This window comes from Phocoena phocoena, chromosome 4 (assembly GCF_963924675.1).
Source record: "Phocoena phocoena chromosome 4, mPhoPho1.1, whole genome shotgun sequence".
Classification (NCBI taxonomy): domain Eukaryota; kingdom Metazoa; phylum Chordata; class Mammalia; order Artiodactyla; family Phocoenidae; genus Phocoena; species Phocoena phocoena.
Genome location: NC_089222.1, coordinates 72,800,518 through 72,826,696, shown reverse-complemented (window position 1 = coordinate 72,826,696; position 26,179 = coordinate 72,800,518). Strand labels below are relative to the sequence as shown.

The 26,179-nt window shown below is 36.6% G+C and overlaps 1 protein-coding gene across 1 annotated transcript in view; it reads left to right on the top strand.

Annotated features, from left to right (window-relative positions):
• Positions 1–26,179, top strand: part of ACAP2 (ArfGAP with coiled-coil, ankyrin repeat and PH domains 2) — a 155,035-nt gene that overhangs the window by 57,699 nt on the left and 71,157 nt on the right. Inside the window, exons 3-4 of the mRNA XM_065875727.1 lie at positions 8,370–8,489; positions 9,288–9,341. Coding sequence (XP_065731799.1) covers positions 8,370–8,489; positions 9,288–9,341 — 174 coding nt within the window. The remainder of the gene's footprint in view (positions 1–8,369; positions 8,490–9,287; positions 9,342–26,179) is intronic.

The window sequence follows — 26,179 nt, the reverse complement described above, 5'->3', positions numbered from 1 at the left end:
ATTTGTTCCTGTAACACTAGATGGTTCAAGTGACTTTTATCTCCGTGAGGGTAAATGCTAATATTATCCCAATATTATGAAGAAGTTGAGGCTAGAGACATTAAGTAGTTTGTTGAAAATTTAATCTAAGTGCCAGAGCAAGAATCTGAACCATCTCTGACTAGGCATCTTTTATATTGTTGGACGGTTGTTTCCTTCTCCATCAAAAAGATTGCAGTCTTTTTTGTTGCTTAATGGATATCATATGTAACCTAACCACTCTTGTTTATACATTTGGGTGAGGCCATGTTCAAATATAAAATTTTAAATACTCCTTCCATTTTTTAAAGCTAATGCCAGAAATGCTGAATATGTATTTAATAATTGATATTAAATGGTCATATTCTATGCAAGGGTAAATGTAGATTGATTCCTATCTTCTGTATTAATTATTGATAATCTTTTTTTTTTTTGGCCTCTACCCAAGAAATGTTATCTGCTGTATAACAGTGAAATATGAGAATGAGTAAGACATGGCTTCTGATCTTAAGTAACCGTTGTTCATTGTTAAAATTTTTGGAGATAAATGTGTATATTTGAATACCTTCTCTGAAAATAATTTCCTATTTATGTAATTATTATTATAAATGGAATTATTATGTAAAGCAGTGCTTCTCAAACCTTACTGTGCATAGGAATATGTGGGGTTCTGGTGAAAATATGGATCTAGATTCAGTAAGTCTTGGTATCTGAGAGTCTGTGTTTCTAACCAGATTTTAGGTGATACCAATGCTGTTGTTCCATAGACTGCATTTTGAATAACAAGGATATAATATATATTAACTAGACTGATGGTTTTCAAATGTTTTGAAATCATGAAATATATGTATATAATGTAAATAGTATAGAAACTGTATAAAGCAGTAGTTATTAGTTATATATGTAAAACAAAATAATTTTAGAAAATGTTTAGTAGTAAGTTATTTTTGTGCAGTACTCTGTAGTTTTCAAAGCACTTTGATATACAGTATGTTTTTGGATTTTTACAATAATCCTGTGAGGTGGGTAGGACAAGTGGATTATTTCCATTTTATAGATGAGGGTCCCACAGCCCACAAAGTGAAGAGGACTTGCTTCAAATCACAGAGTTAGGAAAGGCAGAACCAGGGTTAGAATCCATCTGTTTTATTCTTAGTTCAGTGCTCTTCTTGTGCACCACTGTACTCCTGGATCCATGTTGAGGGAGCACATGCCACTTGGAAATTTTCTGAGGAACACTAGCAAGCTTCCAGGCAAGTGTTTTTAAAAACTAATGTTAGAATTTTTTGTAAGGATATTATTTTCAAGAACTTTATTTTCTATTTAAAATTATATATATGGGATCATTGTTGTTGTTGTTGTTATTATTATTTTCCCCTGAGGTATTACATTTATTTTTAAGGACTCTGTGAAACAAAGTTTTTAAACCCTTAAGGTAGGCAGCAGAAGATGTAGTTTTGATTTTCTGGTAGGTTTATAAGAGAGTATATAAAAGGAGAAGGCTTTTCAAAGAATCACAGAATAGTACAATAAGGATATCTATTCTCTTTGGGCAGAACTTCATCTAAATCAAACAAAACACTTGTGTCGGGGGGACCTCAAAATTTAAAGTACCTAAACAGAATCCTCTTACAGTATTTTTGTTAATGATTTGCTTTTATGAGCAGCTATCTCCCCCTGCCCCCTTATATCATTTGGTTGCAGTTGAGAGGCTGGTAGAATCTTAAAACCAAAAGATTCAAATCTAAACCAAGTTGTCGCAGTATTGGCATTCAGTACTAAGAACCCTAAATCCTTTCTAGAGTCCATATTACCCAAAGGGCTACTCAGGTTATCATGGAAGCTTTGGCATCTTTTAAAATATCATCTTCCACCCAAATAGAATTTCCATAGTTACTTTTATTTCTCTAGTTTAAGATCTTGATCCCTTATACAATGTCCCTTTCCCAAATTCTTAAGCTATTACTGATCATTTTTACTTTAGAATTATGAGGAGTTACAATTAAAGAAGAGAGCCTGTGAGGAGCAAGAAATGGTTGTTATTGAAGGAGGTGGCATTGAAGGACTTGTGGAGGGGAGGGGTTGCCTAAAACTAGTTTACTGATTTCATAACTTTGTGCAGGACCAGTTGTACCTGTAGTATTGCAAATCATGGCAGCAACAGGTTTAACTAGCTTGATGACCTAGCTTATATTTATTTTGCTTATAATGTATGCCACCAGTAGTTACACTCTTTCTGATGAGTAATGCTCCATGAATGGATGGCATTATTCGACTAGGTCCAATTATTTATTCATTCTGCCAGGTATTCTGGCATTGGCAATAGACAGAGCATCATAGTGGCCATCTAGATATAATTTCTGTATCTATTGCATCTTCTCACTGGAATGCTTGTTCCTTGTTTGTTAAGCAGATACCCTTTAAATCACAGCTCAGGTACTACCAAACTTAGGTTCTTTTTCAGGTATTGCATTATTTCTTGCATTTTTACATTTTAAAATTGTATTGCCATTTAAATTATTATAATATTATTGTAATTTTTGGTTTGTAGCATAGTCTAGTAATTAAGAGCACAAAGCCTGGAGCAAGGCTTTACCACTTACTAAGCTGTATGGCCTTGGGCAAGTTCCTAAACCTTCCTATGTCTCAGTTTCTTCATCTCCAAAATGGGGAAAATAAGAGTATCTATTATAAGGTTATTATGTGAATGAGATGTGTTAATACATGTTAAGTGCTTTGACACATGATAAGTTCTAAATAAATGTTAATGATGGTGGTGTCTTTTCAACAGACTCTTAGATCTCCTTGAAGACAGATTGTCTTTAACAGGGAAAAAGCCCTCATTTTACTCTTAGGTAAAAATCTTCCCTCTTTGTAGGCTTATGTTATTTAGTATAGCTGTCATCACTGTCATCTAATAAGGACTCTGACAGCTGGCAAAGTATCTATCTGTCTATCACCCAGTCAATCCTTCCACCTGAGTAGCTGCAGTGTATATGTGCTTCAGCTATATGACAATTTCATCTTCCCTCCAACGCCTGCGATAGTGACCTTTATTCTAATTCTGATACCTGTTTTCCTGGCCATATGCTGTGTCTTTTTGCTCAGAGTCGTAATCTCTGAAACTGTGGAATGCTCATTGATATCTTACTTTCTGATGTGAGTCTCCAGTCTTTCCAGTTCTCATCTTGGACTCCTCCTGCTTCTGTTTTTCAAGCTTATCTAAATCTCTAGTCTTTCAGTCTATCTGCTTCCAGTGTTTCAGATCCCTTTTTTATTCACTATATATTTTTTAAAATAATTTTTTTAATTGAGATAAAATTCACCTAACATAAAACCCACCATTTTAAAGTATACAACTCAGTGGTTTTTAGCATATTCACAATGTGAATGTACCACTTAATTCCATTACCCTGATAAGAAACTCTGTACCTGTTTGTAGTCAATTCCAATTTCCCTCTCCCTACATCCTCTGGCAACCACTAATTTACTTGCTGTCTCTGTGGATTTGCCTGTTCTGGACATTTCATATAAATGGAATCATACAGTATTTGACCTTTTGTGACTGGCTTCTTTCACTTAGCATAATGTTTTTAAAGTTCATCCGTCTATGTTGTAGCATCGCCAGTATTTCCCTTTTTATGGCTGAATAATATGCCATTGTATGGATATACCATATGTTGTTTATCCATTCATCAGTTGATGGACATTTGGGTTGTTTCCACTTTTTGACTATTTTGTATAATACTGCTGTGAACCCTTCCAGTCTACTCTTATCACATCATTATTTCTCTTATGGAGACCTTCATTTCCTTTCCATAACACCTACTCTGCAGAATTCTGACTATATTTGTCTAACCATCTATATCCTCTGTCCCTTATCTGGGCTATAAAGCCCTACAGGAGAAGTTACACAACTGTTTGGTGAAACTAATTGGTGGAGCTACACATACCTGGGATTCATGATGCAAAGCAATTTTTCTGACACTCAATCAGGTTATCTTACTATCTTTAGCATCTCTTATATTTCACTGTTTTCTCAAGATTCACCACCTTGCTCTTCATTCTTAGTAGAGGAACTTGTCTCTTACTTCCTTTTGGTGGGAACACCTTTATTTCTTGCTTTTAATCTAGAAACTTAACAGAATCTGTCCTTATTCCATTTTTTTTCCCATTTGAGTGATAAAAATATCCCCTTTCCTATGTAATTCCAAACTCTAACTTCTCAGGACTTTGCTTTAGCCATCTCTCTCCTTTTCCATCTCTACCACCTCATTATTTTAAGTAAACAAAAACGTTTGTTTCTCTTGAATCAAAACAAAACAAAACAAGAGGAAAATCTCACCTCTGACAAGGAATTGCAAATCTTTATCAAGTATTACCATGTGCCAGTAACAGTTTGTGCTAAGATCTTTAAGTGCATTATCTTAACTCTTATAGTAACCCTCTATGGTTTGATACCATTGTCATTGTATCATACAGAAGAACCTGAAGCTTCTTGAGGTTGAGGTCTCTCCGAATCACTTAGAGCATTAAGTTTGGTGGCAGAATTTGAACCTAAGCCAACTGAGCCTATAAACCTGTTTTTAACCATAATGTTCTACTACCAACCTGTCTGTTTCTGTTTTTATGGAAACTTTCAATTTAATCACTTTTGAATTATTTAATTTGTTGAATAAGCAATATCACACATGTGGTACAAAATTCAAAGGTACAAAAGTGTACCTAGTGAAAAATTAGTCATCATCTAATCTGTATCCCAGAGGAGTACACTGACCTAGTTTCTTGTGTGGTCTTCCAGAAATCTCTTAAGCATGTGAAAGATTATATGTATTTGTACTCTTCTCTCCCCACTCCAACAAAGATATTAGCGTTGTTCTAATTTTGCTTTCTTAAAATATATAATTTAGATTTTGTTCCTTATTATTAATTACAGAGCTGCCCCATTCTTTTTAATGGCTGATTGTATCTAATTGTGCAAATATATCTGTATGATACATTTCTAAAAGTGAAATTACTACATTAGAGGGCATGTATGTTTAAAATTTTTATAGCTCTTGCTTAGTTGCCTTTCATAGAAATTGTACCAGTTTACATTCCCACCAGCAGTGTGTGAGAGTGCCTATTTCCCCATACCTACCTTCTCTAAAACAGCGTGTTATCACATTTTTTGACCTTTGCTCTTCTATAAAAAATAGTAATTTACCTTTCTTTTATTATGAGTGAGGTTGAATTTCTTTTCATGGACATAGGTATATTTGAATTTTCTTTTCTGGGAATTACCTGTACATGTCTGTCAGCCATTGTTTTTCTAGTGGCTGGTTGGATTTTCAAAAATGAGTTGTATACCCTTTCTTGTGGTAGGGAAATTAGTCCCTTGTGATTTGTTGCTAATATTGTTTTCCAGTATTGTCATTTGTCTTTTGACTAAGTTTTTTTTTCCCCTTATCTAAATGTTTTATTGTTACGTATTTGAATTGATTAGTTTCTTCTATGGCTTTTGAGTTTTGCATCCTTTTCAGAAAGACTTTTCCTACTTTGAGATTATAAAAAATATCACCTCCTGTTTTCTCTTGGTTTTCTGATTTAATGTTTTATGTTTAAATATTTATTCCATCTGAAATTAATTTGGGGGTTTGGAATACAACTTAGTTTCTTTTTTTAGATGGCTTTAGATGGCTATCCAGTGTCCTTGTGTCATTTATTGGATAATTTTTTACCCCCCTGGCTGGAGTGTGTATCTGCTTCTTCACTCTGTATTCTCTTCCATTAACCAATTTGTCTGTTCACATCCATTACCAGACTTTTAATTACTGCACCTGTATATTTTAATATGGGGCTAATGTCCCTACCTCATTACTCTTGCATGTTGGTTACCCATATGAATTTTAGAATTAGTTTTTTTGGTTGTTAAGATACCTTTTTTTTTTTTTTTTTTGAAATAGCAAACTGTTTGAAGGACTAGTCTCTGCCAGCATTTCTCATAGTGGGTTTTGTGGAACATTGGTCCTATGAGGATGCTTCCTCTAAAGAGAATTCAATCAATGTCAGATAATTTTGAGAAATGCTACCTATTACATACTTCCTCTCTAGGATTCATAATACACATTAATATATCAAAAGCTCTTACAAATTTAGTAATTAAGAAATCTGTTTAACTTGACAAAATGAGTTTCCCAGACTTACTTGATCACAGAATCCTTATTTTGGTATTGAATGTTCCCCTGGGATATTCTATAGAATATATATTGGCAAAGAATTGACCTCTCATTATGTCTTCTTCATCTGCAGTTCATAACTCACTGTAATCTGGCTACAGCCCCCCAGTTTTTCTTAAAACTATCCTTGCTAGGGATGCTGGTGACTGTCACCAAACTCAACAAAGTTTTTTTAAGAGTTTTTAAAACTTGACCTTTATGGATTTTCAACCTATTCATCATCCATCTTTTGATACTTTGTTCTTTCTTGACTTTGATGAAATTAATCTGTTGCTTTTCCTCCTACCTTTCCCTTTTCCTTTTTAGTCTCCTTTGTGGGGTCCTCACTGTACACACTGTGACCCCTGCTTTTTATCTAGGCTGTAGCATTGTAGCACTGATACTTTATTTGCTGCTGACTCCTGTGTGTGTATCTACAGTACACTTCTCTTTTTTGAGCTTTAAATATCTATTTTCACTTGGGTTTGATAGACTTTCCGCTTGGCTTATTTCACAGACCCATCTAGCTCAGGCCTACCTCACAGGCCCAATGCTGTTAAAACAAGTCTTTGCTGGACAGTATAGTGTCTTTGTGCAAATTAGCATCTTGTAGCAGATATAGCCCTCAGCAAGCAGAGCTTAGGCTGGATTTCATCCCCTGTTTTTCCCTTTGGTAGGACACTATCTGCATAATTGTACTTCGGTGCTCAACTAACTTCTAAATTTGTCTCCTCTCTTCTCTCCCTGCTTACTGCCTTAATTCAGGCTCTCTTAGTTTTTGGTCTAATCTCCTTATCTTTATTCTTTCCACTTCCGTATCTTACTTTTTCTTCTTTTAGGTCATCATTCTAAAATGGAACTCTGGTCAACTCACCCATTCGATGTCTTTATTGTTTTCCATTTCCTTTCGTATAAAATGTGAACACCTTAGCTTTGCACACAAGGCTATTCCTGATCGGGCCCTTGTATACATTTTCACACTGTGCTAAGCTACTTAGTGCCCCTGGTTTGCCCTGCCATCTAAGCTTCAGGGCCTTAGAACATGCTTTTCCTAGAGAAGTGTCTTCTTATTACCCTTATCTGATTGGCTAATTCCTGTTGGTGTTCAGGGCTTTTCTCAAGTGTTACCTTTTCCAGGAACCCTTCCTTGATCCCCATAGCCCTCATTACACATTCCTCCTTTGTTCCCTCTTGCATGATTTTGATGAGCATAGCAGTTGTACTTGTGCTAAATATAATTTATCTGCTTTTTGAATGGTTAGAATTAGAACAGAGATTATGTTTTTCACTTCTGTTCCTCCGGGTCCCAGGGTAACAGTTTTAAATTACACTCCTGAGATCCTTGAGCTGTCTTCTGAAGTTTTCCTGAGCTCTTTATCCTCTTCTTGGGGGCCCCTCTTCCCACCCTCTCATTACCCTTCCTTCATCTAGAGCAGCTCCACTTTTATCTTTTTTAATATTAGATTTTCACCCAAGTTTTTGTTTACTTAAAGAAAATGTTCTGTATCTGAGTGAACTGAAGAAAGAAACAAGGAAGGGATAGAAAAAAAAAAGAAAAGGAATGAAAGGGAAAAAGAGAAAGATGAAAAAAAGAAAGAAGAAAGGAGGGGACAGGAGAAGAGAGAGAAGCTCTGTTCTAAGATTTAGCACAATGCCTAGATGGTAGGCATTAGAAAAATATGGTTGATTATGCAATTCTGCTTTGATAGTCTGATATTAAAATGACCAGCATGACTAACCCACCATACCAGTTTACTTCCCTTTCCTCCACCATACCATAGTTGTGTTTTTAAAAAATCTTTTATCATACTGCTTGCTCTGCCTGAAGTTTCCTTTCCTTCCTTCCAAGGGGTGCTTAATACATTTTTATGGGGTTAATTTATGGGATTGAATTTAACTTGATAAAATGATTGGTTGTTGTTGTTATCAGACAGCCTCTGCATCCTGAAAGGTCAACTTCTTTTGGTACAGTTCTCTTATGAATTTACTTTTTAAGCCAAAGGAAAAAAAGCAATTTTCATTTAGTCTATTTTGGGTTTATCGATGAACTATAATTTGTCTTAACTAGGCTAACTCATGTGGTTAATGCTAGCACTTGTTTGATTAAGTAATTTGTAAAATTATTTTCAATGATATGATGTTTTTCTTTTTCAGCTTGTGAAGCTATGTATTGCAATGATTGATACTGGAAAAGCCTTTTGTGTTGCAAATAAACAGTTCATGAATGGGATTCGAGACCTGGCACAGTATTCTAGCAATGATGCTGTAGTTGAGGTTAGTATTATTAAATTTAGTTAAAATGGTAAATGAAACAAGATGTTAAGAGAATTATGCATCCATTTACCTTATTAATAGTAGTAGTGGTCCTTAAAATTAGAAGTGGAAAAGCTATCATCTGTTGGTGCTATCTGATATAATCCTGTTTTCTAGGACAGTTAGAAGGTGATGGTTGATTTGCATTGTGGATATAAGTTTACTCTACTTGCTGCTAGGTGAACTGAACCATCTACAAGGGGACCTGAGCAGTGAGAATAGGATCATGCTCATTAGTAGCTGTTTATCGGGGCAAGCAGAGAGCATTAACCCAAGACTAGTATCTAACTATACATTTTGGGGGCTGCATAGGAAAGTTCTGGTCAGCTAGCTATGCTGTGTTAGCTTAGACCCCTTGCTATACTATGTGGTATTATGACATTTCTTTTATGAAGAATAATAACTGGTACAGAAATGGTTGTAATTTGATGATTATGTGATCCATAGATGCCTAAACGGACAGTCTTGATATACTCAATTTTACCTTAGGTTTACATGGGCCATTTCGATTTGCTAGTATAATAGTATTGATAGGGCAGGCTAATTCTTTGACTGTTCTAGGGTTTTATGTTACTACATGTAGACTTGACCTCTCTGCAGAGCATGCCTGAGAGGTAGTGAGATTGTCCTAATGAGAAATAAATGTTACTGTTTACAGTGTAACTTGATCTTTCTGTCAGAAACGCTGAAGTAACATTTTTGTGGCCTATATTAGTAGCTCTTAAATGACTTGGTTTTCTTTTGATTTCTTTCTCATAGACAAGTTTGACCAAATTTTCTGACAGTCTTCAAGAAATGATAAATTTTCACACAGTAAGTGTTTAGTAAATAGGTGTTACTATGACCATGTTCATGTTTTAGTACTTTTCTTTGGTGGCAGTATTTTATAAAATTACTTAAGTTGGAAAATGAATGACTGATTTGTCAACAACTTTTTAGTTGGGTGGATCTAAAATTCTGTGTGTGTGAGGGAGAGACAGGGGGAGAAAGTATAGATGTGTATTATTTCCCATTCTATAATAGTGAACTTTAATTTCAATGAAGTACACACCCATAAAAGTTAATTTTTTTCCTTTAAGGTGTGCCTTTATAAGTTTTTAAGTAATTTCAAGAAGAAAGATGTACAAGTCATCATTCTAAAATTAGCTATTTCTTTTAAGATACGAATATATATATCCCCTTTGAGGACAGATCTTCAAGAATGAGGATATGTATTACTTTTGGAATGTTGTGAAATTCCTTTATAAGTTTTGTAAAAGTTTACTGAAATAATGTGGGATCTTTTAGTTGTGGCGTGTGGGATCTAGTTCCCTGACCAGGGATTGAACCCAGGCCCCCTGCACTGGGAGTGTGGAGTCTTAGCCACTGGACTACCAGGGAAGTCCCTCATTGTGGTTTTGATTTGCATTTCCCTAATGACCAATCTGGTTGAGCATCTTTTCATCTGCTTATTGGCCATTTGTGTATTTTCTTCTGCCATTGTTACCATTGTTGTCCACTTAAGTCCTTTGCCCATTTAAAGTTTTTTTTAATTGAATTCTTTATATATTCTGGATATTACATGCTTATCAGATATATGATATATAAATAATTTTTCCCATTCTGTAAGTAGTCTTTTTATTTTCTTGATAATGTTATTTGATGCATAAAAGTTTTAATTTTTTTTATTGAAGTATAGTTAATTTACAATGTTATGTTTCAAGTATACAGCAGAGTGATTCAGTTATACATATATATATATTCTTTTTCAGATTCCTTTCCATTATAGGTTATTACAAGATAGTATAGTTTTCTTCACTATACAGTGGGTCCTTATTGTTTACCTATTTTATATATAGTAGAGTGTATTATGTTAATCCCAAACTGCTATCCTCCCTCTCCCCACCCCCACTATCCCCTTTGGTAACCAGAAGTTTGTGTTCTGTGTCTGTGAGTCTATTTCTGTTTTGTTAATAAGTTCATTTGTATCATTTTTTTAGATTCCACATATAAGTGATATCCTATGATATTTGTCTTATTCTGTTTTACTTCACTTAATAATCTCTAGGTCCATCCATGTTGCTGCAAATGGCATTATTTCATTCTTTTTAGTGGCTGAGTAGTATTCTGTTGTGTGTGTGTGTATATATATATATACACACACGCACACACACACACACCCCACATCTTCTTTATTCATTTCTCTGTTAATGGATATTTAGGTTGCTTCCATGTCTTGGCTATTGTAAATAGTGCTGCTATGAACATTGGGGTGCATGTATCTTTTCAAATCAGAGTTTTCTCCAGAAATATGCCCAGAAGGGGGATTGCTGGATCATATGGCAACTCTATTTTTAGTTTTTTAAGGAAACTCCATACTGTTCTCGATAATGACTGCACCGATTTATATTCCCACTAACAGTGTAGGAGGGTTTCTTTTTCTCCACACCCTCTCCAGCATTTATTATTTGTAGACTTTTTGATGGTGCCCATTCTGACCACAGTGAGGTGATACCTCATTTGTAGTTTTGATTTGTATTTCACAGTAATTAGCAGTGTTGAGCATCTTTTCATGTGCCTCTTGACCATCTGTATGTCTTCTTTGGAGAAATGTCTAGGTCTCCTGCCCATTTTTTTTTACTGGGTTGTTTGTTTTTTTGATATTGAGCTGTTTGTGTAGTTTGGAAATTAATCCCTTGTTGGTCACAACATTTACAAATATTTTCTCCTATTCAGTAGGTTGTCTTTTCATTTTGCCTCCTTGGGTAGGTTTATTCCTAGGTACTTTATTCTTTTTCGATGTGATGGTAAATGGGATTGTTTTCTTAATTTCTCTTTCTGATATTTGGTTGTTAGTGTATAGAAATGCAACAGATTTCTGTATGTTAATTTTGTATCCTGCAACTTTACTGAATTCATTGATGAGCTCTATTAGTTTTCTGGTAACATCTTCAGGATTTTCTATGTAGAGCATAATGTCATCTGTAAACAGTGACAGTTTTACTTCTTCTTTTCCAACTTGGATTCCTTTTATTTCTTTTCCTTCTCTAATTGCTGTGGCTAGGACTTCCAAAATTATGTTGAATAAAAGTGGCGAGAGTGGACATCCTTGTCTTGTTTGTGATCTTAGAGGAAATGCTTTCAGCTTTTCATCATTGAGTATGATGTTAGCTGTAGGTTTGTCATATATGACCTTTATTATGTTGAGGTAGGTTCCCTCTGTGCCCACTTTCTGAAGAGTTTTTATCATAAATGGATGCTGAATTTTATCAAAAGCTTTTTCTGCATCTATTGAAATGATCATATGGTTTTTATTCCTCAATTTGTTAATGTGGTGTATCACACTGATTGATTTGCAGATATTGAAAAGTCCTTGCATCCCTGGAATAAATCCCACTTGTTCATGGTGTATGATCCTTTTAATGTATTGTTGGATTCAGTTTGCTGGTATTTTGTTGAGGATTTTTACATTGTGTTCATCAGTGATATTGGCCTATACTTTTCTTTTTTGATATCTTTGTCTGATTTTGGTATCAGGGTGACTGTGGCCTCATAGAATGAGTTTGGGAGTGTTCCTTCCTCTGCAGTATTTTGGAATAGTTTCAGAAGGATAGGTGTTAACTCTTCTTTAAATGTTCGGTAGAATTTACCTGTGAAACCATTGTGTTCTGGACTTTTACTTCTTGGGAGTTTTTAAATTACTGATTCAATTTAAGTACTGGTAGTTGGTCTGTTCATATATTCTATTTCTTCCTGGTTCAGTCTTGGGAGAGTGTACCTTTCTAAGAATTTGTCCATTTCTTCTAGGTTGTCCATTTTATTGGTATATAATTGCTCATAGTATTCTCCCTATGATCCTTTGTATTTCTGTGGCGTTGGTTGTAACTTCTCCTTTTTCATTTCTGATTTTATTGATTTGGGCCCTCTCCCTTCTTTTCTTGATGAGTCTGGCTAAAGGTTTATCAGTTTTGTTTATCTTTTCAGAGAACCAGCTTATAGTTTTCATTGATCTTTCTATTGTTTTTTTAGTCTCTATTTCATTTATTTCTGCTGTGATCCTTGTGATTTCTTTTCTTTTACTAAGTTTGGATTTTGTTTGTTCTTCATTCTCTAGTTGCTTTATATGTAAGATTAGGTTGTTTGTTTGAGATTTTTCTTGTTTCCTGAGGTAGAATTATATTGCTATAAACTTCCCTCTTAGAACTGCTTTTGCTGCATCCCATAGGTTTTGGATAGTCGGTTCTTTTTTTGTTTTCGTTAGTCTCCAGGCATTTTAAAATTTCCTCTTTGATTTCTTCAGTGATCCATTGGTTGTTTAGTAGCATATTGTTTAGCCTCCATGTGTTTGTGTTTTTTTGCAGTTTTTCTTCTTGTAGTTGATTTCTAGCCTCATAGCCTTGTGGTCAGAAAAGATATTTGATACGATTTCAGTTTTCTTAAATTTACTGAGGCTTGCTACGTGGCCCAGCATGTGATCTGTTTTGGAGAATGTTCCATGTGCCCTTGAAAAGAATGTGTTCTGCAGCTTTTGGATGGAATGCTCTATAAATATCAATTAAGTCTGTCTGGTCTGTATGTCATTTAAGTCCTGTATTTCTTCATTGATTTTCTGTCTAGATAATCTGTCCATTGATGTAAGTGGGGTGTTAAAGTCCCCCACTATTATTGTGTTAATGTCAGTTTCTCCTTTTGTGTCTGTTAACATTTGCCTTATGTATTGAGGTGCTCCTGTGTTGGGTGCATATATATTTACAATTATATCTTCTTCTTGGATTGATCCTTTGATCACTATGTAGTGTCCTTCTTTGTCTCTTGTAACAGTCTTTATTTTAAAGTCTATTTTGTCTGATATAAGTATTGCTACTCCAGCTTTCTTTTGATTTCCATTTGCGTGGAATACCTTTTTCCATCCCCTTACTTTCAGTCTGTATGTGTCTCCAGATCTGAAGTGAGTCTCTTGTAGGCAGCAAATACACGGGTCTGATTTTTGTATCCATTCAGCCAGTCTCTGTCTTTTGGTAGGAGCATTTCGTCCATTTACATTTAAGGTGATGATGACCAATATGTTTGTTTCTATTGCTGTTTTCTTAATTGTTTTGGATTTGTTTTTATAGGTCTTTTTTCCCCTTCTTTTGTTTTGTCTTATGATTTGATGACTTCTCTTCTCTTCTAACAAACACTGCTATGTTTGTATTCCTTTTTCTTCTTTGTGTGTATATCTATTATAGATTTTTGTTTTGCAGTTACCATGAGGTTTTTGTATAGGAGTCAGTATTTATACATGCTTGTTTTAAGTTGCTGATCTCTTAATTTCAAACACATTTTAAATAACCTGCATTTGTACCCTCCTACCCTCACGATCACTGTTTTTTTTTGTTGTTTTGTTTTTAAAATTTATTTATTTATTCACTTATTTGTTTGTTTCTTTCTTTATGGCCATGTTGGGTCTTTGTTTCTGTGCAAGGGCTTTCTCTAGTTGCAGCGAGCGGGCACCACTCTTCATCGTGGTGCGTGGGCCTCTCACTGTTGCAGCCTCTTGTTGCAGAGTACAAGCTCCAGATGCGCAGGCTCAGTAGTTGTGGCTCATGGGCCTAGTTGCTCCGTGGCATGTGGGATCTTGTCCCAGACCAGGGCTCAAACCCGTGTCCCCTGCATTGGCAGGCAGATTCTCAACCCCTGCGCCACCAGGGAAGCCCCACTGTTTTTGATATTATATTCTGCATCAAATTGTTTTCTATATCCCTTAACTGCTTATTGTGTATACAAATGATTTTACTACTTTTGTCTTTTAACCTTACTACTAGCTTTGTTCGTGGATGATTTCCTACCTTTATTGTATGTTTGCCTTTACGAGTGAACTTCTCCATTTTGTGATTTTCTTGTTTCTAGTTGTGGCCTTTTCTGCCTAGAGAAGTTCCTTTAGCATTTGTTGTAAAGCTGGTTTGGTGGTGCTGAATTCTTTCAGCTTTTGCTTGTCTGTAAAGCTTTTGACCTCTCCATCAAATCTGAAGGAGAGCCTTGCTGGGTAGATTATTCTTGGTTTTTCTCTTTCATCACTTTAAGTGTATCTTGCCACTCCCTTCTGGCCTGTAGAGTTTTGCTGAAAAACTAGCTGATAACTTTATGGGAGTCCCCTTGTATGTTACTTTTCCCTTGTTGCTTTTAATATTCTCTCTTATCTTTAATTTTTGTCATTTTGATTACAGTGTGTTGTGGTGTATTCCTCTATGGGTTAATTCTGTATGGGACTCTCTGCACTTCCTGGACTTGGGTGACTATTTCCATCCCCAGATTAGGGAAGTTTTCAGCTGTTGTCTCTTCAAATATGTTTTCAGGCCCTTTCTCTCTTCTCCTTTTGGGACCCCTATCAAGTGAATATTAGCACGCTTGATGTTGTCCCAGAGGTCTGCTAAACTGTCCTTATTCATTTCATTCTTTTTTCTTTTTTCTTTTTTCTGTTCAGGGACAGTGATTTCCACTATTTTGTCTTCCAGCTCAGTGATCCATCCTTCTGCCTCAGTTAGTCTACTATTCATTCCTTCTAGTGTATTTTTCATTTCAGTTATTGTATTCTTTAATTCTGTTTGGCTGTTCTTTATATATTCTAATTCTTTGTTAAAAACTTCTAATTTCTCACTCTGTGCATCCCTTATCCTAAATTCTTTGATCATCTTTATGGTTGTTATTCTGAACAAGATCTTTCTTGGTTAGATTGCCTATCTTCCTTCACTTTGTTTTTCTGGAGTTTTATCTTGTTCCTTTGTCTGAAACATATTCCTCTGTCACCTAATTTTTTGTAAATTGCTATTTGTATTTTTATGGATGTGGTAGGTTCGTTAAGTTTCTTGACTTTGGAAAAGTGGCCCTCTGTAGGAGATGTCCTATGTGTCCCAGCAGTGCACTCCCCGCTTGTCACAAGGGCTAGGGGCCAGCTGGTCCAGGGTAGTGTCTGGCCTGTGTTTGTGGACTTGGTCCACATGCTGCTGGACTGTAATTTTCTTGCTTCTGGTGTCTGCCCCCTGGTGGGTGAGACTGGTCTAGAGGCTTCTGCAAGCTTCCTGACAGGAGAGGCCGGTGCCTGCCCCCTGGTGGGTGGGGCTGGGTATTAATCTTCTGGTGGGCAGGGCCATTCTATGGGTGTGTCTAGAGGCTGCTGTGGGCTCAGGAAGTCTTTAGATAGCCTGTCTGCTCATGAATGGGGCTGTGTCCTTGCTCAGTTTTTTGTTTGGCCAGAGGTGTCCCAGCAACTGGAGCCTACAGGCTTTTAGGTGGGGCCAGGTCTTTGTGCCAAAATGTCAGCCTCCAGGAGAGCTCACGCAGATGAATATTCCCTGATACATCTGAATATTCCCTGATACATCTGCCAGCAGTGTTTGTGTCCCCAGGGTGGGCCACAGTCACCCAGGAGCCTCCCCAGGAGACCCTCCAAGACCAGAATTAGGTCTGGCCCAGGCTTCTATCAAATTACTGCTTTTGCCCTTGGTCCTGGTATACCTGAGATTTTGTGTGTGCTCTTTAAGAGTGAAGTCTCTATTTCCCCCAGTCCTGTGGAGCTTCTGCAGTCAAGCCCCACTGACCTTCAAGGCCAGATGCTCTGGGGGCTCTCCTTCCTGGTGCCAGACCTCTAGGCTGGGGGCCTGATGTGGGGCTCAGCATTCTCACTCTTGTGCGAGAACATCTGTAATTTAATTCTCTAGTCTGTGGGTGTCCTACCCGGGGGGTATGGGATTTGATTATATCACAGGTGCACCCCTCCTACCAGTCTTGTTGTGGTTCTGTCTGTATGTCTTTAGCTGTAGAGAATCGTTTCTGGTAGGTTTCAGTCTTTTTCAATGATGGTGGTTCTGCAGATTGTTGTGATTTTGGTGTGTTCGTGAGAGGAGGTGGTCTTAGGGTTCTTCTACTCTACCATCTTGGCCACTCTCTAAAAGTTTTAATTTTGGGACTTCCTTGGTGGCACAGTGGTTAAGAATCCACCTGCCAGTGCAGGGGACACAGGTTTGATCCCTGGTCCAGGAAGATCCCACATGCCATGAAGCAACTAAGCCCATGCCTCACAACTACTGAGCCTGCGCTCTAGAGCCTGCAAACCACAACTACTGAGCCCATGTGCCACTACTACTGAAGCCTGTGCGCCTAGAGCCCGTGCTTCGCAACAAGAGAAGCCACCGCAGTGAGAAGCCCACGCACCGCTATGAAGACTAGCCCCCGCTCGCTGCAACTAGAGAAAGCCTGCGCGTAGCAATGAAGACCCAACACAGCCAAAAATAAATAAATAAAAATAAATAGAGGTTTTAATTTTGATGAAATCCAATTGATCTTTTTTTTTTCTGTTCCTCCTGCTTTTGGGGTCATATCCAAGAATCCACTGCTAAATTCCAGATCACGCAGATTAATCCCTTTGTTTTCTTCTGATATTTTTATGATTTTAGCTCTGATATTTTGCACCAATTTGTTTTTAATGACCTCTTATTAATTTTCTTTTTGCCTTCTATTGAATTTGGATGCTAGTGTATAGTATATTTGATTTCTTTTTAAATCAGGGACCTTTGGGATTCAAACTTCTTAAAAAGTATAATATAATGAGAATTAAATTTTTTTTTTAAGTTACTGATTTTAAATTAACATAATAGGTTAAATTTTTTTGTAATATAGTATCCTTTGCAGTAATCCTATTTCTTATATTTTCTTTAAATCAGTAAGTCTTATATTATTGCTTTATATAAGAATATTTTGCTTTTTGTTATAGTTTTATATGTGAAAAGTTATGAGTAAGATAAACTTCTGGTAAATAAATAGTTTAAATGTATGTTGAAATCTGTCCTGTCAAGAAAACTTAAGTTCAGAGTATTTTATAAATCATTCTCTTAGAGTAAATTGAGTCTTTAAAAATGAGGTTTGTTTGAAGCAAGGTATCTAAGTATAGTTTGCTTCAAGAGGATAGCGGTTGGTCTTTTTAGTGCTAGTGCTGTTAATGTGCAGCTGGTTTCCTGAACTGATTCCAATAATGTGGTTTTTTTTTTCCTTTTGTAAAATTGAATGCAATCGATATTTCTTAATTTTAACATTGTAAAAAGAGCATAGAATTTAGATAGAAACAACTTTGAGTTTAGGCTTCACTGTTATTAGCTGTATAATTTTGGTCAGTTTATTTAATCACTTTCATTTTTCATTTTACTGTTCTATAAAAGGGGAATAGTAGAACTTGCGATACCAATGTGTAAGGGTGTTGTGATGAGGAACAAAATATGTGCAGCTAGATCCTGGGGAGTGAAACTTCTTCCTTTACTATATTGGTTGGTATCCGTTCGGGAAAACAGAAACCACATACGGTATTTCTTATAGAAGGGTTTTGATATAGTGAATTGGTTACAAAGTGTTGGAAGGGTTGTAGGAATGCAAAAAGCCACAGTGAAAAAAAAAAAAAGCCTAGAGATTAGTCAACGTAGGAAGGAGCTACTGTCCTTAGGGGTTGCAGGAGCAAGGGTGGAAGTGGTGGTGCTAGAGCTCCTAAGTACTGCACTCTTGAGAACACTGCCATTGTTGCCGAGCCAGGAAGTCAGGGCTTGCCTGCTTGCTGTGGCTGCAAGAGCCTCGGAGCCTGCAGTCCCATTGACACCCTCAGATTGGTCACTGACGCTGCCGAAATTTGGAGTAGCTCAGTTGCTCACTAATGGCTGTGTCAGAACAGAAGCAGAAAAAGAAAGTGGCTTCTCCTTATCTCCTGCCTCTTAATCTAACATCAGATCCTATTTGCAGAACCTAACCTCTTGGCTTGCAGGGGGGTTGGGAAATAGCTTTGCAGATTTCTAGCTCCTGGCAACATAGAGGAGGAGATTATGGAAGGGTGATGTAGTGGTGAAAGCCAGTAAACAACTGGCACACCAACCATAAAGGCTATAATTTTGAAAACAGTTTTAGTAAGCAAATTATTGTGCAGTCTTAGCAATTTTCATCCTTGAAACCTCTTTCTGTGACTTTTCTTTTTCCCCCCATACTCCATATCCCACACATTATCAAAATATACCCCAGATCCTATAATAAATAGTTGCTCTGTCACCTCCAAGTCTAAACTACTACCATCTTTTGTTTAGGATTATATAACTTGATCTCTGCTTCTTTACTTGCCCTTCTAAATATAGTGAGTTATGTATACAGCAGCCAGAATGAACTTTTAAAAATATAAATTAATTCACAGTACTCTCCTGTTCTAGTTCCCTGTTACACTCAGAATAAAATCCTAACCAAGCCCTATACGATGAGGCTCCTGCTGATAACTTTCTGATCTCATCTCTCTTCTCTGTCCGATTGTAGCCTCTTGGGCTCTTTGTTCTTCTTTGAACGTGCCAAAGTAATGCTCATATTATGGCCTTTGTACTTGCAGTCTGTTCGGTGCGGCATGTTCCTCCTCCACGTTTACGTGTGACTGTTTCCTTACGATATTGCTTTTCTTTCTATAGGTCTCCCTCACTTTAATAGATCACTGCCTCTATGAGAAGCCTTCCTTGACCACCATATGGTTACTGTCTATCAATTTACCCTGCCTTTTGCGTGCGCACACACATACCATGTATATTCTTAAATATGTGTACTTATTTTATTGTCTGTTCCTTTCTAAGTTTTATGACTGTAGGCACTTTGTTGTATTCACCTCTGTTACTACCACCTAGAAGAGTCCTTGGCGGGAAGGAGTTACTCATGGCAGGATTGAGGACACTGAGATTATGACAACGCTTGTAATGTTTTTTTAGTCATTAAATGAATAAAGATGTGTTAAATCAGTGAAAATTCAGTGAACAAATAGACAAAAGTATTTAATATTCTTTAGAAATGCTTAATATGCTTTAGAAAGATAATTTGCAAACTAAGAGGAGATCACTATTTGTCTGCCTGTCTGCCTAGAGGTCTAAATGCTATAGGTTGGTGATCTTGTGTGTGTTTACATGTATACTTATATATATGTATATAGGAGAGCTCTGATACTACACCCAGATGTCTAGTGCCTTTCTAATTTTATTCCCATATTCCTTTTTACAGCATCTCAGAAATTTTTCTACTAATAGCTATAGGTATGAAATTATGAGACCGTAGTTTAGTTTCTTTTAATTTTCTTGCCTTTTATATAGTTGCTATGCTCTGTGCTTTACCTGGCCTTTTTGTTTCTTGTTAACAAATACTTTTCCCTTAGTTTTTTCAGTAGGAGTGACCTCTTTGTACTTGAATCACAATCTTTATTTATTATTATTATTTTTTTTTTTTTTGCGGTACGTGGGCCTCTCACTGTTGCGGCCTCTCACTGTTGCGGCCTCTCCTGTTGCGGAGCACAGGCTCCGGACGCACAGGCTCAGCAGCCGTGGCTCATGGGCCCAGCCACTCCACGGCATGTGGGATCTTCCCGGACCGGGGCACGAACCCGTGTCCCCTGCATCGGCAGGCGGACTCTCAACCACTGTGCCACCAGGGAAGGCCGAATCACAATCTTTATATTTGTGGCAAAGGTTCTTCCCCCATCATAACGCTGTATACTTCAACTAGATTAAAGATAGGGATGACACATATCTTGTTTACTGTTATATCCTTAGTACTTGGATAATTCTTACCTTGGGGAAGTCATTTAATTTTTCTAAGCTTTGCATTCCACCTCTGTAAAATGAAGGAGCTTTTATTAGATGACTTTTAATTATAAAGTATTAATTATTATAAGATTTAAATATGATCTCAGAGTCATTTGTTAAAAATGTGGGAAAGCCTAGTTGTATAAATGCTTTATTTTAGTAGCATTCTGTTCAGTGAAATTTTAATTACATAGTATTATAGGATAAAGGAGACTTTATAGGATAAGACAAACTGCTTTCTAAAAGGTAATAAACACTGGAATCTGCTTTATATTCTATAGCAAAGCTCATAACACTTAAGTCTTGGTGTATAACTTTGTATCAGTATAAAAGGCTAGGTGTTACAGAGATGATATTTATGAATAACTTTGTGGGCTTAAATAAATGTGTGAAATAATGTAGCCATTTGGGTTTTTAGCCAAGTAAGATTAAACATAGATTGGGTTTAGATTATCCAGTCATTTAAAAATTAAATTATTTGGATTCTTTTGTGATTTATTTTCTCTGTAAAAATGGATAGTACTGTTCCTTATTCCTTACAGAATGAGAACTTCCTAGGGTTGCTGTTTAACTCATATGTTTTTTATAAGGTACCAACTCATAACTTTTCCAGAGCAGGTCATATATGCTACATTCTACTATGTACTAGAGTTGATTTGACTACTTTGTTTTCCTGGAACTTAGAGCTCTGTTTCTGTAACGTCGCTGATGACTCTTTTGGATTCTAATTTGCTGTTAGTATAAGGAAATTGGAATATTATTTTGATTATTTGCTGAATGAAGTTTTGAAGTTGAATTGCTGCATAAAATTCTGTGAAAATATATGACCCTTTTTGTTTTGTTTTTTTGTGAGTTTCGTTTTCCATATTACAGCTGTCTACTCATTCGCTCAACAAATGGTTTTAGGTAGTGAGAATATAGTAGTTCAGTGCTTCCCAACGGTTCTCATCTCATGGCACAGGTAGAAACTGATGGTTGTATTTGTATGAGACACTGGAGAAAACTTCTAGGGGACATAAGGTGTCATGTCCTGTCTGGGTGTTGGTGAAAAATGTTTAGATTTCCTTTTTATGGAATTACATTAAATAATTAATAAATATTTAATAAATAATTTATTTTTATAGAATTATGTTAAAATAATACCTAAAGTGTTAGGAAAGATATTACGTATTGAATGTGTATAACACTTCCATATATTTAAAATATATATATATATATATATTAATATCTTTATTGGAGTATAATTGCTTTACAATGGTTAGTTTCTGCTTTATAACAAAGTGAATCAGTTATACATATACATATGTTCCCATATCTCTTCCCTCTTGCGTCTCCCTCCCTCCCACTCTCTCTCTATCCCACTCCTCTAGGTGGTCACAGAGCACCAAGCTGATCTCCCTGTGCTATGTGGCTGCTTCCCCCTAGCTATCTGTTTTACGTTTGGTAGTGTATATATGTCCATGCCACTCTCTCACTTTGTCACAGCTTACGCTTCCCCCTCCCCATATTCTCAAGTCCATTCTCTAGTAGGTCTGTGTTTTTATTCCCGTCTTAACCCTAGGTTCTTCATGACCTTTTTTTTTTTTCTTAGATTCCATATATACGTGTTAGCATACGGTATTTGTTTTTCTCTTTCTGACTTACTTCACTCTGTATGACAGACTCTAGGTCCATCCACCTCACTACAAATAACTCAATTTCGTTTCTTTTTATGGCTGAGTAATATTCCATTGTATATATGTGCCACATCTTCTTTATCCATTCATCTGTTGATGGACACTTAGGTGGCTTCCATCTCCTGGCTGTTGTAAATAGAGCTGCAATGAACATTTTGGTACGTGACTCTTTTTGAATTATGGTTTTTCAGGGTATATGCCCAGTAGTGGGATTGCTAGGTCGTATGGTAGTTCTATTTGTAGTTTTTTAAAGAACCTCCATAATGTTCTCCATAGTGGCTGTATCAATTTACATTCCCACCAGCAGTGCAGGAGTGTTCCCATTTCTCCACACCCTCTCTAGAATTTATTGTTTGTAGATTTTTTGATGATGGCCATTCTGACCAGTGTGAGATGATATCTCATTGTAGTTTTGATTTGCGTTTCTCTAATGATTAATGATGTTGAGCATTCTTTTATGTGTTTGTTGGCAATCTGTATATCTTCTTTGGAGAAATGTCTATTTAGGTCTTCAGACCATTTTTGGATGGGGTTGTTTGTTTTTTTGTTGTTGAGCTGCATGAGCTGCTTGTAAATTTTGGAGATTAATCCTTTGTCTGTTGCTTCATTTGCAAATATTTTATCCCATTCTGAGGGTTGTCTTTTGGTCTTGTTTATGGTTTCCCTTGCTGTGCAAAAGCTTTTAATAAGTTTCATTAGGTCCCATTTGTTTATTTTTGTTTTTATCTCCATTTCTCTAGGAGGTGGGTCAAAAAGGATCTTGCTGTGATTTATGTCATAGAGTGTTCTGCCTATGTTTTTCTCTAAGAGTTTGATAGTTTCTAGCCTTACATTTAGGTCTTGAATCCATTTTGAGCTTATTTTTGTGTATGGTGTTAGGGAGTGTTCTAATCTCATACTTTTACATGTACGTGTCCAGTTTTCCCAGCACCGCTTATTGAAGAGGCTGTCTTTTCTCCACTGTATATTCTTGCCTCCTTTATCAAAGATAAGGTGACCATATGTGAGTGGGTTTATCTCTGGGCTTTCTATCCTGTTCCATTGATCTATCTTTCTGTTTTTGTGCCAGTACCATACTGTCTTGATTACTGTAGCTTTGTAGTATAGTCTGAAGTCAGGGAGCCTAATTCCTCCAGCTCCATTTTTTGTTCTCAAGATTGCTTTGGTTGTTCGGGGTCTTTTGTGTTTCCATACAAATTGTGAAATTTTTTGTTCTAGTTCTGTGAAAAATGCCAGTGGTAGTTTGATAGGGATTGCATTGAATCTGTAGATTGCTTTGGGTAGTAGCGTCATTTTCACAATGTTGATTCTTCCAATCGAACAACATGGTATATCTCTCCATCTATTTGTATGATCTTTAATTTCTGTCATCAGTGTCTTATAATTTTCTATGTACATGTCTTTTGTCTCCTTAGGTAGGCTTATTCCTAGATATTTTATTATTTTTGTTGCAGTGGTAAATGGGAGTGTTTTCTTGATTTCACTTTCAGATTTTTCATCATCAGTGTATAGGAATACCAGAGATTTCTGTGCATTAATTTTGTATCCTGCTACTTTACCAAATTCATTGATTAGCTCTAGTAGTTTTCTGGTAGCATCTTTGGGATTCACTGTGTATAGTATCCTGTCATTTGAAAAATGACAGTTTTACTTTTTTTTTCCAATTGGTGTTCCTTCTATTTCTTTTTCTTCTCTCTGTGTGTATAACACTTCCATATATTTAAAAAATATTTTAATGAGAAACTTGAGCTGGCTTCCCTGAACATAACTTTAAAAAAAATAGTCTTATGCATGAAATGATTTCAAGCAATTCCTGATCAGGATTTAAAAATTGATGATCTTTTCAAATTATTGGCCATTGTCATTGATGAGAACTTTGTCTGCATAGGTAGACATATTAGTGAAAGGCAGATGAGCACTTATTGCCCTTTCCTCCTGATTGACAGAAACTCTTTTATCACTTGTAATTAGAATTTAAATAATTACATATCTTTAAATTATACCTTAAAGGAGCAATCATTCATTAAGTGGGGCTGCTCTTCCTTTTCTTTCATTGACACATGTAATGCTTAAATTTTCTGTGATAAATTGAATGGATTTTGAATAAAATAATGATGAAGCTTTTCTGTAGGTATACGTAGAAGTTGCTCTACTTACTAAACCCCATTTACCCACTTTTTTTTTTTTTTTGCGGTACACGGGCCTCTCCCGTTACGGAGCACAGGCTCTGGACGCGCAGGCTCAGCGGCCATGGCTCAGGAGCCCAGCCGCTCCGCGGCATGTGGGATCCTCCCAGACCGGGGCACGAACCTGCATCCCCTGCATCGGCAGGCAGACTCTCAACCACTGCGCCACCAGGGAAGCCCTCCGTTTACCCACTTCTAATAATTCTATTTTTGGATTCAGATTATAGCACTGACTCCCTAGTGACTCATTCTTAACCTCTTGTTTGCAACACTTTGAATCCATAAAGATTGTTGGTACATGTTAATTGTCAAAAATATCAAGGATTGGGCTTCCCTGGTGGCGCAGTGGTTGGGAGTCCGCCTGCCGATGCAGAGGACGTGGGTTCGTGCCCCGGTCTGGGAAGATCCCACATGCCATGGAGCGGCTGGGCCCGTGAGCCATGGCCGCTGGGCCTGCGCGTCGGGAGCCTGTGCTCCGCAACGGGAGAGGCCACGGCAGTGAGAGGCCCGCGTAACACAAAAAAAAAAAAAAAAAAAATCAAGGATTGTTTGAAATAAGATCATCAGATTTAGAACACCAGTTAACTAAGCCACCTTTTAAAGTCAATAACTAGCACTAAACACATCTGCAAGTTGAAAGTTGTTCCTCCTAAACTTTTTGAATTCTACTTTTTTTTTTTTTTTTTTTGCGGTATGTGGGCCTCTCACTGTCGTGGCCTCTCCTGTTGCGGAGCACAGGCTCCGGACACGCAGGCTCAGTGGCCATAGCTCACGGGCCCAGCTGCTCTGCGGCATGTGGGATCTTCCCGGACCGGGGCACGAACCCGTGTCCCCTGCATCGGCGGGCGGACTCTCAACCACTGCGCCACCAAGGAAGCCCGAATTCTACTTTTAAATCATAAACTTAGGCAAAACTCTTCCTTTGGACAGCTAGTACACTGTTGTATGAAAACAGTAGAGAGTGATATTCCTTTTTTAAAATTTTTTTGGCCACGCTGCACAGCATGCAGGATTTTAGTTCCCCGAACAGGGATAGAACCCGTGCCCCCTGCATTGGAAGCCTGGAGTCTTAACCACTGGACAGCCAGCGAAGTCCCCAGAGCATGATATACTTGTCTCACTGCTATACAAAAAGCTGAAAAAAATTGAAATATTTTGAATATTTGTTTAGATTCATGTATCATTTTCATAAAATTTAATTTGGAATTTATATCTACGTGTAACCTTTTACATATAAGAGATCCTTTGTGAAATAATGTACTACTAGATCTTCACAGCTTTCTAAATGAATTCTTAATGTAAATTTACATCTTGCTGTCTTTGTAGCTGTTCTATCAGTATGCAAAGTTACAGTGTTTCCAAATTTATCCTCTTTGTTTGTTTTAAAGTTTTCTTTTGTCATTTGAGTATTTCATCCCTAGGAATTTGTTTTGGTGCTTAGTAAAACAATCTGTTCTTCCAAGATAATCTTCTATTCAGAAATTTTAAGTATTGCTGTTAGTTTGAGTACAGTTATTAACATGTAGAATCACTGGGCAGCAATGAAAACTTTTTGATACAGTTGTCTTCTGGGTTAGTAATTATTGCTGTGTTTATTTGGCATGCCATCAAACGCATCTGTTAATTCTGTTATTTGAATGCGGCACATTTTCTATTTCCTTTGCTTCTTTGGAAATTACAAAGTTCTGAAATTTTCCTTGTAGGCTGGTATATTATACAGTTTTGCAATTGTGTGAGGCATTCTGGCTCTAGCCGTTAATTGAGTAGTAACCTTTTAAGCAGTTTAGTAATCTGATATAGTTATAACTAATGTGATAAAAGAACTTTGTTTCTTATTTTGTGTTTGTAGAAGTTTAAAGTGCAAATCTTTTCCTGTATTAAATGGATATTTTGTGTTGAAGTCCTGTATGATTTGCTTCTGTAATTGCTTTATTTAATAACTCTTTCATGTAAAAATACATTTTGGTTAAAGAAGAGAATTTTGGAAATGTTGTGTTTGCCTTATGAATGTAATGGCTTTCCAGCACTGTTTGATGAAAAAGTTGTCCATTATGGTGGAAAACGACAACCAGTAAAAAATCAGATCTATTTAAATATGAGATAAAATAGGATATGTTTTAAGGTTCAGAAGTTGATTATGTGTATAATTTTCTGCATTCTTAAAATGTTTTAAAGTAAATTATATTGCAAGATTA